At 44.7% G+C, this 19733-nt stretch overlaps 1 protein-coding gene across 1 annotated transcript in view; it reads left to right on the top strand.

Moving 5' to 3' along the window:
- LOC137370259 (uncharacterized) overlaps positions 1-19733 on the top strand; it is a 323712-nt gene that overhangs the window by 146037 nt on the left and 157942 nt on the right. The window contains exons 27-29 of the mRNA XM_068032638.1: positions 2720-2876; positions 6597-6720; positions 15634-15739. Of these exons, the coding sequence (XP_067888739.1) occupies positions 2720-2876; positions 6597-6720; positions 15634-15739 (387 nt within the window). The remainder of the gene's footprint in view (positions 1-2719; positions 2877-6596; positions 6721-15633; positions 15740-19733) is intronic.

Genomic DNA, 19733 nt, shown 5'->3' with positions numbered 1-19733 from the left:
ACCATGAAACCATTGTCGATTGTTGTGAAAATCTGGTTCACTAATGTCCTTTAGGGAAGGAATTCTGCTGTCCTTACCTGGGGTCTGGCCTACATGTGACTCCAGACCCACAGCAATGTGGTTGACTCTTAAATGCCTTCTGAAATGGCCTAGCAAGCCACTCAGGTTAAGGGCAATTAGGGTGGGCAATAAATGCTGGCCTAGCCACAAACGAATAAAAAAAATTGCATAAAGTGAGATCGCACCTGAAGTACTGTGTTTAGTTTTGATCTCTGTACCTAAGGAAGGATATACTTGCCTTAGAGTGGGTGCAATAAAGGTTCATTACGTTGATTCCTGGGTTGAGAGGGCTGCCCTATGAGGAGAGATTGAGTGGAATGGGCCGATACTCTCTGAAGATTAGAAGAACGAGATATGATCTCATTGCAACATATAAGATTTGAAGGGGTTTGGCAGGACAGATGTCAAGAGGTGGTTTCTGCTGGCTGGAGAATCTAGAACTGAGGAGCATTGTCTCAAGATAGGGGGACTGCTATTTCAGGCTGAAATGAGGAGAATTTTTTTTCTCTCAGGGTGTTGTGAGTCTTTGTCATTCTCTACCCAAAGGGCTGTGAATGCTGTCACTGAGTTTGTTTAAGGCTGAGATCAATAGATTTTTGGACTCCAAGGGAATCAAGGCATATGGGGATCGGATGGGAAAGTGGAATTGAGGTTGAAGATCAGCTATGATTTTATTGAATCGCAGAGCACCTTCGAGGGGCCATATGGCCTATTCCTGCTTCTATTTCTTATGCTCATGTTCTAAATAGTTAATGTGTAAGAAATTTAATATTGTACACTGGAAATTTTCTACTTCAGTTCAACATTTCCTATCAGAGCTTGGGCCTCATCTAATCAGGTAGCGAATAATGTAGATTAAGTAAATCGTTTTAATTTAACTAGAATCTTAAAAGTGACTTACTTAGTATGGTAACATGCTCTCTCCTAGCACTTATTAGATATATTTACAAGTTAAACTTACATGCTGAATTGTATAAATCAGTCTTATATCTGCTGGGAAAAAAATCATTGAACTGTGACGCAGCATGTTAAAGCTTCAATATGTCGCACCTTGGAGCAGTTATACACCGATTTACATCTCAAAAACCAGGAAATTTTCAAGTGGAAGCCAAGCATGTCCTGATGGGAAGTGTGGTAAATTGGAATGACTTTCTCATTTCCCTTTTGGAAATCTGTGCTGACTGAACCTGGATAATGCATGTTTCTCCAAATATTTAGTAATTTCATCTTGTATAATGGGCATTAGCAGCTTACTAACAATGAATAAAGAAAACTGGCTTGTAATTTCCTGGATTATCTCTGTTTCATTTTTTAAAAAGGAAAGTCATATTTGCCACACCTCAGTCCTCTGGCACAATTCTCCTCTCCACAGATTTGGAAAATTACAGTCAGAGACATCACAATTTCTTCCCCAGTTTTCTTCAGTCAGATTTTTTGGATCGAAAGCTCCAAATCCAATAATTGTCTACCTTAAGTTTGAGTAAACTCCTTAATACAATTACTCTTTAAATGGTAAGCTCCAGTAACTTCTACACACAAAGTAAAAAAGAGCTTGCATTATATAGTGCCTTCCATGACCCCAGGAAAGCCCAACATACTCTTTTTAAAAAAAATGTTCCGAATACATTTTTGAAATGGAGCAATAAAGTTGCTAAAAAAAAAATTAATAATATTCATGAGCTATGATCCAAAAAATAAAGTTTTCTAAAATTCTGTGAATAAGCTCTACAGAGGTGATCAGAAACCAATGGTCTTAAATAGGATAAATTACATAAAAACTGTTTGAAAGGTACCTTTAATGAATTGAAGAAGCCAGTAAACATGAATGTTTGGTAAGTATAAACAGATAAATTCTGCCAAATCCTGAGTGTACCAGCTACTTTGAAACTTTTACTTTTCTTAACACCCAACTTACGACATCTGCATCTTGCATTTCTATAGCATTTATTATGTATAGAGATATTTCAGAACATAGAGTAGACACTTGGCTAAGGGGGTAGAAATGCAACTGGAAAGGAGGATGTTAAAGAGATGTTTGATGACGTGCAGAGGGGTGAAAAGGCAAAGATTCTGCAAAAGGGAGTTCCAGAGGGTGGGACGAGGTGGACAAAGAAGTAACTGCTGATGGTAGAGTGGGAAACAAGAAGTAGGCTGGTACTGGAAGGTGCATGCGAGGATGTGGGGCTGGAAGAATTCGTAGAAATTGAGAGCAGTAAGATTGTTGATGGATTTGAAGGTGAAGTCGAGAATCTTAAAGTCGATTCTCTGGGACACAGGACGTTGGTGGAGCTCTATGGGTTTATGAGTGATGCAGACCTTCATGTGGATAAGAGCATAAATTATAAGCAGAGGTGCAAAGTTGGCAAGGAGCTCTTTGGAGAATTCCATTAATAAAGTGATAAACGCATTTATTGGGGCATTGGTGGCTAATGTTGTACAGGAAAAAGATAAAACTGTTGGTGGCAAATCAGGTGTGGAAAAGGAAGCTGAACTTGGGGTCAGGCAATGTGCCAAGTTCTCCACCACTAGATTAAGCTCTTGAAATCGATGCCATTAAATAAACTCAAGTGATTTAATTCCATATGACAATTATTTTGCCTTCTGAGACTTTCTATACGTTGTATCCATTTTTTACTTTTTGATTTTCTTTCTTGGACAGTGTACACTTCCTGTTTCCAAGCTTTTATCTATGCATAGTGACCCTCAATTTTATGACATATACATGCTTTACAAAGGGGAAGATGGTGAGGACAAACTGCAGCCTATTGCAATTCGTAACGTAAACCTTCAATATAATGGAGAATTTGTAAACCAAGGTAAATATTATGCTTCTATATAACTATTTATTTTTGAATTAACCAGGTTTAATGTGAAAACACTTCTGACTTAGCTAATGCAAAAGCAAATACAAATAGTTAGGAGTCCGCTAGAGCAAATATCTTCTGAGACAGGCAGCAGAAAATATTGGCCCGGATCTTGCTGTTCGCGGCGAAGCGGAGGTATACGCTGCTGACTGCTTTTAAAACTACATTCCTACCTTTTTCATTGGCCACAGTGGTAACTTGCTCTCGGGGAGGCAGTGGCGAAGTGTTAGTGTCATTGAACTACTAATCGAGAGGCCCAGACTAATTCCCTGGGGACATCAGTTAAATCCCACCACAGCAGCTGGTGGAATTTGAATGTAATTATTTAATAAAAATCTGGAATTAATATCTAATCCCAGTAATAGTACCATGAAACTATCACCGATTGTTGTAAAAACCCATCTGGTTGACTAATGTCCTTTAGGAAAGGAAATCTGCCATCCTTACCTGGTCTGGCCCACATGTTACTCCAGACCCATAGTAATGTGGTTGACTCTTAACTGCCCTCTGAAACGGCCTAGCAAGCCACTCAGTTGTCAAGGGCAATTAGGGATGGGCAACCAGTAAGGCCCAGATCCCATGAAAGAATAAAAAATTCCATTGGCAAAGTGAGTGCGAAGGCGTAGTGGCGTGGCAGAATCCTGGCAAAGCCATGCCCCCTCTGACGTTGTTAGCTGGAGACATGCCCCTTGAGGTCTACTTTCACCTCAATAACAGGAAAATTATTTTTAAGGATTGTGAATTTTTTCTTTGATCTACTTTTAATTGCAGCTCCCCCCACCACCCCCTCTTCCGCATCCGCCCGCCATGCACCCACTTTCTCAGCACCCTACACTCCCACCTATTCCCCCCCTTCCCTCACCCAAGGTACCCCTGGCTCCACATTCCCGCCAACCCTGGCACCCCTGACTCTGTACCCCACCCCTCCTAACACCCTCGGATGTGCATCCCCCAGTTCTTGGCACACACGGCTGTGCATTCCCGAGTTCTCGGCACCCCCCGCTTTGCACTCCACCTCCCGCCACCCACTGGCTCCACACCCCCCCCAACCCCCATCACCCCCAGCTCATCTCCAACATTGACGGGACTGAGGAGCCAAGGGTGCCAGAAAAGGGGAGTGTGAGGAGCCGGGAGTGCTGGGTATGGGGAGGGTGCCAGCGTGCTGGAGTGTTTTCACATTGCTAGGAGCAACCCTAAATAAATCAACATAAATACTGGGGTAAGTTCAGGGCAATCAGCCCAAGTTCCTGAATGAAAGGTCTCAGCAAGACCATCAGTGTGTGCTCCTCTGGAGGCCATACAGGCACACTGCAAATTCTGGAATTGAGTTTAAGTGCGCTCCCTGGAAATTGCAGTGCCATTGCGGCCCTCAATAGTGGTAAAATTCTCAGCGTTCCCCACTATTGGGACTGCACGATCCAGGCCATTTCTTCTCATTTGTAACACAGTTTTGATTTTGGAGGAACAATTTCCTCAAATACATGTTTTTAACTGTGCAACTAAAGTAGCTGAGAACTTTGTTTTCTCAGCTATCATCTTAATAATAGAGATTACTCATCCATTTGTTATAATCTTAAAAACATTATTATGTTCCAACTTAGTACTGTTTAATTTGGAACAGGAGCAGGCTGTTCAGCCCTTTCAGCCTTTTGTACCATTCTATTAGATGATGGCTGATCTGTTTCATTTTATTGAAATTGCTCCTGAAAGTAAGCTCAAAGTGTGTTTGTTTTGATGATTTTAATGTAATAAATTGCTCACATTTTATTTGTGAATTATTTAATCATACTTAATTTGGCTGAATACACAAAGGCAAAATACATCAGCTGTATGAATAAGAATGTGAACGAAAGCATACAGATGTTACCCTTCAACAACCTATCCACATGAGTTGGGTTTCAGTTAAGTTTATAATTTCCTACATTTGGCAGTATTTTAGCAAATTAATTTCCTAAATTTAAGTTTTTTCACCTTAAATTCCAAAGACGTAAAAACAAAAACAAAATATCCTGTCATCATTTCCAGAAGAGCCCAAATTGTGTGGGATCATACAGTCCTTGGCATAGGAGTTACTAATGAAATAAATCTTGATATCTTCTGTTGTGTGTTACTGATGATACTTGATGTGACCCAGTATTGAATCAACCATAGATTGTATTTCTTACCAATAATAATAAACAGAAAGTTCTGGAAACGTTCAGCATCTGTGAAGAAAGGAAGAGTTAATGGGCTGGATCTTGCCGCAGGCTTTGGGCCCTGACGTAGGGACCAAATTAGGTCCCAAGCAAGCACTTGCCAGGAGCAAGACTGGCGGCGCATTCTTCCGGGAAGGGACCTGCTAATTGGCCACCTCCGCGCTCACCATCCTTTCTGGGATGGTGGGCGGGTCTTGATACTACAGACCAAATCAGAGGGCTGGCAGCTCTAGAGCCACGGCAGCCCCACTGGGAGAGGCAGCTTGGGAACTGCAAGAGTGTCTCAACATGGAGGCATCCTTGCTGGGTTGCACAGCAGTGCAAAAATAAACAAAATCTAGGGCAGCAAAGGTGTCACATTTGATCCTGAGTTAAGCTTCCAGCCTCATATCTACACCATTGCTAAGACTGCCTATTTACACCTCTGTAACATGACCCGATTCTGCCCCTGTATCTCTGTATGTGGCTCGGTGTCAAATGTTGTTTGATAATGCTTCTGTGAAGCACCTTGGGACATTTTAACATGTTAAAGACACTATATAAATGCAAGTTCTTGTTGATCTGCTCCCCTATCAAGCAATGCTCTGTACCAGGAGAAGAGCCTTACAAAACCAAGATGTTCAACCACAGAAAAATTATATTTTAAAAGAAACATAGGCAGAATAGTGAAATTCCATGTTGGAATACAAATGTAGCAGTGATATTATCCAGGTTAATACTCTTTATACCTCATTTAAGTTGTGTAGATTCTTGAGGGACTACACATCTGCAGCTGGTATCATTTAGCAGTGCGTGTAGTGGAGTTGACTTATAGAAGACTGTTTCAAGGAACCTGAAATAACACAAAATCAGTATAAAAGTAGGTAACCTGAATCCTTGATCTCAGCAGTGCTATTATGAGGAAGAGTGAAGGATGAACCCCACCAGACTAATGTCAGAGATCCTGTAGTGGATAGTTATGGAATGAAATTAGCAGAAAGCTAGGATCTGCAGCCTGTGCACTCCCTCTGAATTATACAGCACAAGAAGAATCCATCAAGGGAGAGTAAAGAAAAACTAGTTGAATAGTTTCAAAGAACCCATATAAAACTGGTCATTTTATATAATTTTGATCATGAAAATAAAAGTTTCTTGCTGGAATTTTCTGCTGCAGCATTCCTGGTGCTTGCTGGGAATGGGTGTACATACCCCAGATTCTGATTTTAAGACTATTAATTTTAATAGTCAGAAAGTGATAGGTTGGGGTGCACATATCATACAAGGGCCAAGTGCTGGAAAATGGGATTAGAATAGATAGGTGCTTGATGGCCGGCACGGACACAATGGGCCTTAGGGCCTGTTTCTGTGCTGTATAATTCTATGACTCTATGACAATTTACTGATGTGCTTCCAGTGTGCACCAGGAAAGCTAAAGCCTTTGTGTTTGGTTTTGACCTCATCATTCAAGCATTAACTCATGTTTTTTTTAAAATCACAGATAATACAATAAATAATTGGTATTTAACTAGACGTATTTTCTTAGTGGATACTTTAAGTGGTCGTGAAATCAACTTGGATAACCAGCCAAAAGTGATTAGAGTTGCTAGCGACATACAAATCAGGTAAGGACAAAGCTTTGATATGAATACAGACTGGAAGTGCATTTTCAAATTACTGTTATGTTTATTTGTTCATGGGATGTGGGTGTGGCTGGCTAGTGCAGTATTTATTGCCCACCCCTAATTGCCCTTGAGAAGGAGGCAGGGGCTGTCTTGAACTGCTGCAGTCCTTGGGGTGTAGGTACACCAATAGTGCTGTTAAGAAGGGAGTTCCAGGAGTTTGACCCAGTGACAGTGAGGGAACGGATATAGTTCCAAGTCAGGGTGCCCTTGTTCTTCCAGGTGGTAGAGGTCGTGGATTTGGAAGGTGCTGTTGAAGGAGCCTTGGTGAGTTGCTGCAGTCCATCTTGTAGATGATACATACTGCTGCCACTGTGCATTAGTTGTGAAGGGAGTGAATGTTGAAGGTGGTGGATGGGGTGCCAATCAAGCGGGCTGCTTTATCCTGGATGGTGTTGAGCTTCTTGAGTGTTGTTGGATCTGCACCCATCCAGGCAAGTGGAGAGTATTCCATTACACTCCTGACATGTGCCTTGTAGATGGTGGACAGGCACTGGTGAGTCAGGAGGTGAGTTACTCGCCACAGAATCTCAGTCTCTGAGCTGCCCTTGTAGCCATAGTATTTATAGAAACATAGAACATAGGAGCAGGAGTAGGCCATTTGGCCCTTCAAACTTGCTCCGCCATTCATTATGATCATGGCTGATCATCCAACTCAGTAGCCTGTTCCAGCTATCGCCCCATACCCTTTGATCTCTTTAGACCCAAGAGCTATATCTAACTCCTTTTTGAAAACATTCAATGTTTTATGCCTCAACTGCTTTCTGTGGTAGCAAATTCCACAGGTTCACCACTCTGGGTGAAGAAATCTTTCCTCATCTCAGTCCTGAAAGGTTTACCCCGTATCCTTGGACTATGACCCCTGGTTCTGGACTCCCCCACTATTGGGAACATCCTTCCTGCATCTACCCTGTCAAGTCCTGTTAGAATTTTATAGGTTTCTGTGAGATCCCCCCTCACTCTTCTGAACTCCAGCAAATATAATCCTAACTGACTCAATCTCTCCTCATACCTCAGTCCCGCCATCCCAGGAATCAGTCTGGTAAACCTTCGCTGCATTCCCTCTATAGCAAGAACATCCTTCCTCAGATAAGGAGACCAAAATTGCACACAGTATTCCAGGTGTGACCTCACCAAGGCCCTATATAATTGCAGCAAGACATCCCTGCTTCTGTACTCGAATCCTCTCGCTATGAAGGCCAATATACCATTTGCCTTTTTTACCGCCTGTTAGACCTGCATGCTTACCTTCAGCAACTGGTGTACGAGAACACCCAGGTTCACTGCATATTCCCCTCTCTCAGTTTATAGCCGTTCAGATAATAATCTTCCTTCCTGTTTTTGCTACCAACGTGGATAACCTCACACTTATCCACATTATACTGCATCTGCCATGCATTAGCCCACTCACTCAACTTTTCCAAATCACCCTGATGCCTCTCTGCATCCTCCTCACAACTCACCCTCCCATCCAGGTTTGTGTCATCTGCAAATTTGGAGATATTACATTTAGTTCCCTCATTTAAATCATTAATGTATATTGTGAATAGCTGGGGTCCTAGCACCGATCCCTGCAGTACCCCACTAGTCACAGCCTGCCATTCGGAAAAAGACCCATTTATCCCTACTCTTTGTTTCCTGTCCGCCAACTAATTTTCTATCCATCGCAATACACTACCCCCAATCCCATGCGCTTTAATTTTACATGCTAATCTCTTATGTGGGACTTTGTCGAAAGCCTTCTGGAAGTCCAAATAAACCACATCCACTGGCTCCCCCTCATCAACTCTACTAGTTACATCCTCGAAGAATTCTAGTAGATTTGTCAAGCATGATTTCCCTTTCGTGTATCCATGCTGACTCTGCCCGATTCTACCACTGTCCTCTAAGTGATCTGCTGTAAAATCTTTGATAATGGACTCTAGAATTTTCCTCATTACCAACGTCAGGCTGACTGGTCTATAATTCCCTGCATTCTCTCTACGTCCCTTTTTAAATAATGGGGTTACATTAGCTACCCTCCAATCTGTAGGAACTGTGGGGAATTGCAATGTTACACCCTTGTTTAAAAAACAGTGCAAAGATAAGCCCAGCAATTATCGGCCAGTCAGTTTAACTTCAGTGGTGGGAAAACATCTACAAAAAATAATTCGGGACAAAACCAATAGTCACATGGACAAATGCAAGTTAATTAAGGAAAGTCAGCATGGATTTCTTAAGGCAAAATCATGTTTAATTAACTTGCTGGAGTTTTCTGAGGAGGTAACAAAGAGGGTTGATGAGGACAATGCTGTTGAGGTGGTGTACATGGACTGTCAAAAGGCATTTGATACAGTGCCACACAACAGACTTGTGAGCAAACTTGTAGCTCATGGAATAAAAGGGACAGTAGCAACATGGATACGAAATTAGCTGAGTGACAGAAAACAAAGAGTAGTGGTTAATGGATGTTTTTCGGGCTGGAGGAAGGTTTGTTCCCCAGGGATCAGTGTTGGGACCCTTGCTTTTCCTGATATATATTAATGACCTAGACCTTGGTATACAGGGCACAATTTCAAAGTTTGCAGATGATACGAAATTTGAAAGCATTGTGAACTGTGAGGAGGATAGTGTAGAACTTGAAAAGTTGGTGGAATGGGCAGATAAGTGGCAGATGAAGTTCAATGCAGAGAAATGTGAAGTGATTCTTTATGGTCGGAAAAACATGGAGAGACAATAAAGAATAAGGGGTACAATTCTAAAAGGGTTGCAGGAGCAGAGGGACCTGGCCTAGGCACACTACAGCCTGCCGGACTAAACATTGAGTTCACTCATTTCTGAGCATGACGGGTCCCCCTGTTTATCCTTAGTTATTTTTTCTTTTTTTTTTACCTTTTTTATTTGGTTATTTTATTTTAGGTTTTTCAATCTGCTTAGTTTGTTTCCACTGTGCTTACCCACTGTTTTGGTTTTCTTAATGTGTTTTTTTATGTTTGTGCTTGGTGTGCTCTGTGCTTTACAGTCATTTACACCCTCTGTACTAACGCTCTGTCTTTCAGCACACCATTAACATACCGTTCGCCTTTGTTCCATGACCTGCTGATCAGTTATTCTCTGTGACCCTGTCCTATCAACACCTTCACCTTTGTTATCTCTTGCCCCACCCCCGCTTTACTTGCTTAAAACCATTTACATTTCTAATATTTATCAGTTCTGAAGAAGGGTCCCTGACCTGAAACGTTAAGTCTGCTTCTCTTTCCACAGATGCTGCCAGATCTGGCTGAGTATTTCCAGCACTTCTTATTTTTATTTCAGTTTAAGTGGAGCCTGTCTGAATCAAACAGCCTTCTCTTTCCCCAGTACTGGTGCCAGTGCCCCATGAATTGAAACCTCTGTCTCCAACATCATTCTTTGAGCCACATTAGGGATGGGCAATAAATGCTGGCCTGGCCTGCGACGCCCATATCCCATGAAAGAATTAAAAAAAACACATTCAGCTCTCTGAAACACAAACAAGAAATGCTGGAAATACTCTGCAGGTCTGGCAGCATCTGTGGAGAGAGAAGCAGAGTTAACGTTTCAGGTCAGTGACCCTTCATCAGAGCTGCTGTAAAAGTGAGCTGTTTGGGGTTGCGGGACTATGAGGTTGGAAGCTGTAGAGGGAAGATCTCCAGAGGAGATGAGGTCAGTGACAGTCCTGTGGACAGTCGCTTGATGTTTGGTGGTGGGGTCGTGGCCCAGGGGAAAGTAGGAAGCAGTGTCTGAGAGTTGGCGCTGAGCCTCTGCAAGGTAGAGGTCGGTACGCCAGACAACAACAGCACCACCCTTGTCTGCAGGTTTGATCACAATGTCGGGGTTAGACCTGAGAGAACGGAGTGTGGTAAGTTCAGAGCGGGACAGGTTAGAGTGAGTGAGGGGGGGGCAGAGAAATTGAGATGACCGATGTCTCGCCGACAGTTTTCAATAAAAAGATCAAGAGTGGGTAAGAGGCCAGAGGGAGGGGTCCAGGTAGAGGGAGAATGCTGGAGGTGGGTGAATGGGTCTGCTGGTCGGCAGGAGGACTGCTGGTCAAGGAAGTGAGCCCGGAGGTGGAGGCAACGGAAGAAGAGCTCAACGTCATGCCGGGTGCAAAATTCATTGATGTGGGTGCGTAAGGAAAAAAACTGGGTCCTTTGCTGAGTGCAGAACATTCAGCATCGGAAAGGGGAAGGTCAGAGGGTGTAGTGAATACACAGCAAGGGGTCAGATCAGAAGGGGTGGAATGCATGGTTCAGCTCTCTGATCTGTTTGACCCTATGCCAATTTGTGCGCGGTTCAGGTAGCAATCCAGAGATTATTACACATGAGATTCTGCTTTTTAATGTAGATCCTAGCTCCTCAGACTCTCTCATTCCTTGTTCTACCTATGCCGTTGGTACCTACGTGGACCAAGACAACTGATCTCCTCCTCCCACTCCAAATTCATCTTCGGCCGCAAGGAGATATCCTTAACCCTAGCAGCAGGCAGCCAACGTAACCTTTGGAACTCTATGGTGCAGGGAACAGTATCTATCCCCCTTACTATACTGTCCCTTACTACTAATGCATTCCTTTTTATTACCTCAACTTAAATGGTGGTAGTTTGCTCATCCACCCTGTAGACTTCACCCTCATCCACACAGGCAGCAAAAACATTGTACCTATTGGATAAGGGCAAAGGTTGAGGTTCCTGCAGCACTGCACTTTGGATCCCTTACCTGCCTGACTTGCAGTCACACCCTCCTGTTCCTGACCACTGACCAGAGCTGTATCACTTCCTAATCTAAGAGGTGTGACTGCCTCCTAGATCAAAGTGACCAGGTAACTCACCACACCCTGATGCCCTGCTATGTCTACACCTCAGACACCAGCTCATCAACTCTGAACTGAAGTTCTTCACACTGCAGACACTTACTGCAATTGTGGTTGCATGGAATTGTTGTGGTCTCCACAGACTCCCACCTGCAACATTTGCGGTATACCACTTAACGTTGCCATCCCTACGTAACACTATTTTATTTATGGAATTAATTAGTTTATGTATTCAGTCAACTTAGCTTATAGCTTTTAGTCTTTTAACTAATATCTTAATCTAGTTTAAAAGTTAAAGTAGATTAAATTAAATATTTTCCTGTAATATGAATCACTGAAAGTATTGGAGGCAAAATGCAGCATCTCCTTCCCCCTCTGCACTGAATTCCCACTTGCAGAAAATTCACAATTTTTACACTCTGGGCTCAATTTTTGCCAATGAGGCGGGAAAGAACACACTGTGTTTTAGCTCCCCCTTGGTGAATCATTCTTCACCATTTTCCAATTATAAGGCGAAGAAACCAGCACGACAGGTTTTCTCAGGTTTGAAGAAGAAAAGTGAAATTTATTAAACTTAAACTCTGATTAGGTTAACGCTGCGGTTACATGATGCGCCCAAGCTAGCACGCATATGCGATACACACAGGCAGATAAGGACAGAAAGAGTAGAAGAAAAATCAAGTGGAAAAGTTTGAGGCAATATCTGAAGAGGGTTTTTTGTTACTGTGCTTCGAGCTCGCTGTAGAGTCCTTGATTGTAGGCAGATCTTGTTATTTGTTGAGGCCCACTTTCTTCTTAAACCTTGTTCGCTGTAGGAGACTTTTCTGTCTTGGGGTTCGTGCGTCTTCAGTGGATTCAGAGGCTTGTGAGAAAGAGATGGGAGCAGGCAGACAGGAGAGGAGGTCAGCTTCAGTCCAGGAGCATTCTGCTTTCTGCCAGTTCAAACACTGTCTCTATAATTTAAACCTCCCCAAGTTGGCCAAAAGGGTAGTCACATGACCAAGTGGTATAACCACTTCTGGCTTTGTGGCTTTGTGGATCGTCTTGTCCTCTCAAGCACTGTCTGTTAATAAATATACAAATGTCTTTTTTCCAGCTATGGTCTGCCAGTCCTTGTAACAGGCCTTCTCTTCCCAGCAATAATTTGAAATTTAATGTCCATGTGGCGAAATTAATAATGCCTCATCCTTGGCAGGAGGGGCCCTGCATGACAGTTAAGATTTTCACATGGGTAAGCCCTTAATTGGTACAGAGACAGGTTTTCTGTCCACTTAGAGCCAGTGGGGTTGGGAACGGGGGTGGATCGATGAAACGTGGGACTGATTTTGACGCTCACAGCCATCATTGAGGAAGAGATCTGCTGATTATGCCAAAGCCTTCCACTGCACCAGAGGGAAGCGTGATGTCACGGGGAGCCAGAGGCCTGGCACCCGGGGCAGGGCTGTTCCTTCCTTCATGGATGCCAATCTGGATCTAATGTTGGAGGCTGTGAGGGGGAGGAGGGAGGTCCTCTTTCCGGAGGGTTGCCGGAGGAAGCCACCTCATTGTGCAGCAGAGGCACCTCTCTGTTCAACGTAGTCTCCCGCTGCCTCCTCTTCCTCCTTCTTTCTCATCTCTTGCACCTTCTCTTCTCACGATGAGCTGTTTCCTTCCAGGGCTTCACTGTATTCAAGGTCCACACCTCTTTGGAGGGTCATGATATGCAGAACAAAGCAGACCACCACAATGACTGAGACCCTTGCAGAAGGATATGGGAGGGTGCCAACCGATTGGTCCAGGCACCGGAATCACATCTTCAGAAGCCCCATGGCCTGTTCAATGATTGTTCTACTGAGAAGATGGCATTGGTTGTATAGCCTCTGTGACTCTCTTTGGGACTCCTGTACAGGGTGACTGGCCATGTCTACAAGGGATATTCCTTGTCCTCTAGGATCCATCCACACACTTTGGAAGGTGGAATGAAGATCTGAGGCAGTGTGGACTTCGGAGGATGACAGAGCCATGGCAGCTGCCAGGAAAGTGAGCGCACACATGGTGAGAGCATTTGTTGTGGTCGCAGTCCAGTTGAATGTTGAGGGAGTGGAAGCCCTTCCTGTTGATCGATCTGGGTGGCCAGTCCCTTGATGGCCACATGGGTACAATCGATGATGCCCTGCACCTGGGGGAATCCAGTGATGGAAGAGAAACCCAATGTCCTCTGTGCCTGCGAGACCATGTCTGTCGTGAAATGAATGTACTGTCCAGCTGTAGCAAAGAGGGCATCACTGACCTGTGAGATGCAATGGTGTGTAACTGCTTGCGAGATGCCACTGGGGTCCACAGCTGATCCTTGGAAGGAGCCAGAAGCAAAGAAGTTCAAGGCCACAGTGACTTTGACGGTTACTGGTCGGCATGGCAACCAGTGCTGCGAGGTGTGAGGAGGATACATATCTGTGACCACCTGCCTGGAGAGTTGCAGTTTCCTGCAGCAGTGGGTCTCAGTCATCTCCAGGTAGATCCGTGTTGAGAGTATGGCCTCTTATTCCTCCCTGCCCTCTTTTCTCTCCCGTTCCCTCCCAGTGCTCGGAGTTTCGCCTTTCCAGCGGAAGGGTTGCCCCTCAATACCACTGGGCCCACAATCTGACCGTCCGGCCCCCATTGCCAGCTGCAGCCTTCCTTGTGGACAGCTGGCCGTCCTATTATGATTGGCAGCCTTGCTTCTTTCTGTTCTGCACCCATCATACCACAGCGGTAACATCCCTGTTCAATGCCTGAGCGCTGAGTGCCCACTCTCCATGCCACCTGCACAGCACTAAGGGCACCTCCTTACCAAGTTCTGAGGCAGCCGTTGCCCCTGTGACACTCTTAATGGGCCAGGTGATGCTGATGTGACTGGCTCCCCACTTCTGTACCCACCTCCCTTAGCTGATCTGCAATTGACACCTGAAACCCTTGCACCCCCTTCAAAATTCTACCCTACAACTTTAACAAGCTCGTCGCTATCTTTTTAAATACCTTAATTGGTCTCAATGGGGAGGAGAGCAGAATCCAAGTCCTGCCCTCCCCTGCCCTGGCTAACATTGCTGGTGCCGGGAACAGTGTCAGCATTTTCAGACCCCACCACCGCACCCCGCATCCACCTCCATTCCTGACTTCGGGGAGGGCTCAGAATTCAGCCCTCTGTTTAGTCAGTTGTTCACAGCTTACAAGCTGGAATCAGTCCAAATGAGTCCAAGTCATTTCTGACACCAAGTAACAGCCAAATGTAGCACTGATAATACTAGGTCATTGGCACTCATACTCTTTCAGGAAATAAGGGATTGGTTTCCCAGCTCCCATCAAATTACTTCCTTAAAGTACAGTTCAGCTATTAAAAGCTTGTATCAAAGCTTTGGCCACTGTTGTGAAATGGCTGTTTCCAGAGTTTCAGCCTGAGCAGAACCTGCACACGGAGCTTGCATTCTGATATCAATTGAAACTATTGGTATGATATCATTTCCTGACAATAACTTGTATTTATATTGCACCTTTAATGTAGTTGCTGTCTCAGAGGAGAAATAGACTGAACAGTAATAGTAGAGTCAGGGGAGATGATTGAAAGTATGGTCAAAGAGATAGGTTTTGAGGGGCTTTTAAAGGCGCGACAGAGTTTGCAAGGTAGAGAGGTAGAGCAAAGAAGTTCCGAAAAGAAGGAATAAGATAGTTCAAGGCTGTGCCTTGATTGGGGAAGGAAATGCACAAGAAGCCACAGTCAAGAAAAAAAAGCAAGTGCTGAGATGGGTTGGAGGAGGTTGCAGAGTGTTAGGCCATGAAGACATTTATAAGTGTGAACAAGGATTTTGATTTCAGTGTACTGAGGTTCAGGAAACCAGTTTTCAAGGATACATAAAAACTTAAGTTTCTTTAAATATTGGAGCACTAGACACTGTCAACAGGATTTTGGTCAACTAATTCATTTGGTAACTTTAAAGGAAAGAATAGTTGTAATTTTTTATTAAAATTATAATTTATAATTGAATTTATGAAAACATTCAAATAGATTTTAATGTTATTGACCTCTTATTGCAGGATCAATCTTGTGCCGAACACTCTACAAGGAAAGATCTTTCCTCCTACTATCACTGTCACCTACACAAATATTAAGATTCAAAATCCTGATCTACAAACCATTCCGGTAAGCATGGTTTTGTCTTTAAAAAAAATTTTAGGAGCAAGGGGTAAATGAGCAAAATGGACCCTATTTATCAGATTGGCCTGCATTTTGTGGACAGCGGCGTAGCGATGGTGCTCACCACTGACCTTGAAGAGCATTGTCCATAAAGATTAATTTTTATGGCATGATATCTCCCTTCCCGATGTTAATTTGAATTTGGCACCAAGTCAGGGGATCGCCAGGCATCCAGAACGGTGATGACATCAAGCAGGGTAAGCAGGCAAATACATTGAAGTATTCTCACATATAGCAAACCACGAAGTAAAATGCACTGATTATGATCATGAATGGTGAGCCATATAGATCAGTATGGTGTTCGCATCCTTCCATCTACGAAAGATGATGGACATGCAGCAAACAATCCCTTTAGGTGGAGTGTCTTCTCTTCATATGCCTTTGATGATGGCTGTAAAGCCCAATCCTTGAGAGGCAGGTTCTGCCTCAAGTGTCGCACATGAAGCTGCCAAGTGGCGCTGTGAGTTGTTTTCGGCGTTGGCGTCTGTTGCCAAGCTGCTGCAGCCACTGGTCGTTGTGGTGGTGCACACCAATCTACAGGATATGTCGCCATTTCCTTCTTTCGCCAGCTAATGACTCCCAGGTGCAATAGTCGATGTTTTGGGCCATCCTGTCATGCCTGCAGGCACCCTGGAAGCTGAGCTTTGGGCACACCATTGGTCGTCTGGCCCCAGCTACTTCATCACACAGAAGGTCCTTGGGCATGCAACTGTCTTCCATCCTGTGGACATGTCTGATCCACCAAAGCTGCCTCTGTTTGATTAGTGCCAACACACTTGGGAGCTCTGCCTTTGAGAGGACTGTCACATTTGTGATTTTGTCCTGCCAGAATATAACCATGATGCACCGCAGACAGCAATGATGGAAATTATTGAGCTTCCTTCCTCCCCGCTGGTCTGCCTCTCACTGCTACTCCTGCACTTTTTATCCTCCCCACTGGTCTGCCTCTCGCTGCTACTCCCGCACTTTTTATCCTCCCCGCTGGTCTGCCTCTCGCTGCTACTCCCGCTCCTTTATCCTCCCCGCCGATCTGCCTCTCACCACTGGTCCCGCTCCTTTTATCCTCCCCACTGGTCTGCCTCTCGCCACTGCTCCCTCACTTTTTATCCTCCCCGCTGGCCTGCCTCTCGCCACTGATCCCGCTCCTTTTATCCTCCCCGCTGGTCTGCCTCTAGCCACTAGTCCCGCTCCTTTTATCCTTCCTGCTGGTCTGCCTCTCGCTGCTACTCCCGCACTTTTTATCCTCCCCGCTGGTCTCTCGCCACTGGTCCCACTCCTTTTATCCTCCCCGCTGGTCTGCCTCTCGCCACTGCTCCCTCACTTTTTATCCTCCCCGCTGGTCAGCAGTATAGAGGAAGGACAAATCCCCGAGTTCTTGGAGGATATAACAACCCTTGTGGATAGGGGAATTGAGTGGATGTTGCTAATTTGGATTCAAGCAAAGCTTTTGAGGAAGTACCAAATAGAAGATTAGTCCACAAGGCTGGAAGGCACACCATGGGCTGGAGAAGGAGTAAGAGCAGGAGAGGGAGGAGAAGACATGGGGGTCTCCTCTCAGGGGAATTCAAATGTGAACATGGGCTCTTTAGCCCCTTTGCCAGTGAGTCTAGCACAGCTGCGACGCCTGAGGACAGTCCTGCACTGGTGCAGGAAGCCTTCAGGCAGCTGGGCCTCCAGGCCTCAGGCACCCAGAGGACAATTGCCGAAATCATCCTCGGCCAAGGGGCACCCTGATCAGCAGCAAACCTCCAGTCCAGCTGCTAGTGTAGAGGTAACACCGCGAAGGAGCATCTGCAAACGTATTAAGAAGACACCTTGACACACCTGGGTATTCACAGGTGAGACAGATATGTCATGTTTACTTTAATTAAATGTGTTTTCCTGCCAATCCATCATCCATCAGCCTTTAATGTCTGAAAACCACATTCCACCATGGAATGATTTTGTGTCTTTCAATTCCATCAAGCCTTACAGTATTGTCAGTGTGACCACTGACATCATTAACATGCCAATATACATGATGTTTAATTGCGCGAATGATGTCACATGGGCAATGGCTCAGTTTGTTGCTGCCATCCATGCTGGAGAGGCAAAGGACTTGAGACAACATGCATGATGGTGAGTTTTGTTAGCAAGCATATTTATTGAAATTCATGGATTGTGGAAACGTGCAATTATTAATCTCTGCCTTGCTTCCCTTGAATGCTGCTCACCATGTCTGGCCTCCATTACTGCTCTCTGATTTTCCATGCGTGTTCATCGTCGGAGGATGCCTCATGCTCTCGTACTTCTTCATCTTGCAAGGCTTTCCTCTCCTCTGTAGTGCAATGTTGTATAGAACACATCAGACTACAGTGATGCTCGCAACCCTGAAGGGCTTGACTAGATATATCGAGGCAGCAGAACCGCATCTTCAGCAAACCAATGGCCCATTCGATGGTCACTCGGGTGCAGCAATGGCAGGCATTGTGTTGCTCTTCAGCATCATTGCTGGAGTTCCTTACTGGTGTCAGAAGCCATGTCATCAAGGGATAGCCCTTATCCCCAAGAATCCACCCCTGAAGATGAGCAAGAACCAAGACCCAGGAAGTTTAAGGGAACTGCCTGTTCTTTTTAGCAAAAAGAAATACACTGCTAACTACCATGCTTGAATCTCTGGGTGACTGACATGGACAAGCCCCCCCCCCCCCCCCCCCCCGCCCGCAAACCGTGGTTATAAGCTGTTGTTTCTCTGCAGTGGCAAGGAGATGCTTCTGGACTCTGCTGCATGTAGACCCAAGTGGGGGGTCACCCCCTGCCCCTCTCTCTCTCTCTCTCCCCCCCATTCCAGCTTGCAAGCTTCAAACTCTGCCTGTTGACTGACCACCTTTGCATACTCTGGCTACAATCAGAAACCCCTTTGGAAGAAATCATCCACATCGCTGTCTCCAAGAGACCCACCGAATCAGTTATCTACTTCTTCAAAGTAAAAGCCTCAGGGCCACCGATTAAGCCAGAAGCCAGCCGAATCACCAAACTCCACAGACTGTATACCCTTTAATAATATAAAATAAAAACAAGAAATGCTGGAACCACTCAGCAGGTCTGGCAGCATCTGTGAAAAGAGAAGCAGAGTTAACGTTTTGGGTCAGTGACCCTTCTTCGGAACAGGAATGCCTACCTTGAAGAAGTTCTGCTCAGGAATGTATACCCTTTAATTTCTTATGGACTCTAACTCAACCAATCTACCCTTTCCACTCTGTAACCTATTTGTGTGTGTGAAAGTGGTGCGTAGTTTATTATTTTAATTAGTTCACTTTAAGTACAATATAGTTAACCTCTTTTTTTGTTAGACTCAAGAAAACCTGTCCAATTGGTTCATTTTATGATCATACTAAGTAAGTAATCAAACACCTTCTGAGCTGTAGTGGCTGAGTGGTTAAAGTGTTCGATTAGAAATTCAGCGGGGTTTCCCTGTGCGGGTTCAAGCCCTGCTTGCAGTGAATTTGATTTTAGACTGTTATATGAAAAGGAAAAATGTGCAGGGTTACAGGGAGAAGGCAGGGGAGGGGCACTAGGTTAATTGCTCATTCGGACACGATGGGCAGAATGTCCTCCTTCTGCGCTGTACCAATTCTGTGATTCTGTGACTTACTGAATTGGCCAGTACATCCACTTTAAAAAAGAATTCAACCTGTTGTCGTCAAACAAGGAGAGGGAAAAGAGGGAAGCCCTTTGACCCCACCTCACCTGACCATAACAGCATACTAGTTGGACATTAATTGAATGAAGCCCCTTTCTGTTTATGAAGGCAGCTGGTTGGTCTGTGGGAGCCTTGATGGCCACATGCATGCAGTTGATCACACCTTGGACCTGTGGGAATCCTGCAACGGTCCCAAATCCAGTGGCGCTCTCGGCCTGACTCTCAGGCTTTGTCCTGTAGTGTACATAGTTGCTGACC

This window comes from Heterodontus francisci, chromosome 5 (assembly GCF_036365525.1).
Source record: "Heterodontus francisci isolate sHetFra1 chromosome 5, sHetFra1.hap1, whole genome shotgun sequence".
Taxonomy (NCBI): domain Eukaryota; kingdom Metazoa; phylum Chordata; class Chondrichthyes; order Heterodontiformes; family Heterodontidae; genus Heterodontus; species Heterodontus francisci.
The sequence above is the reverse complement of the archived record's forward strand: the minus strand, read 5'-3'. Positions and strand labels throughout refer to the sequence as shown.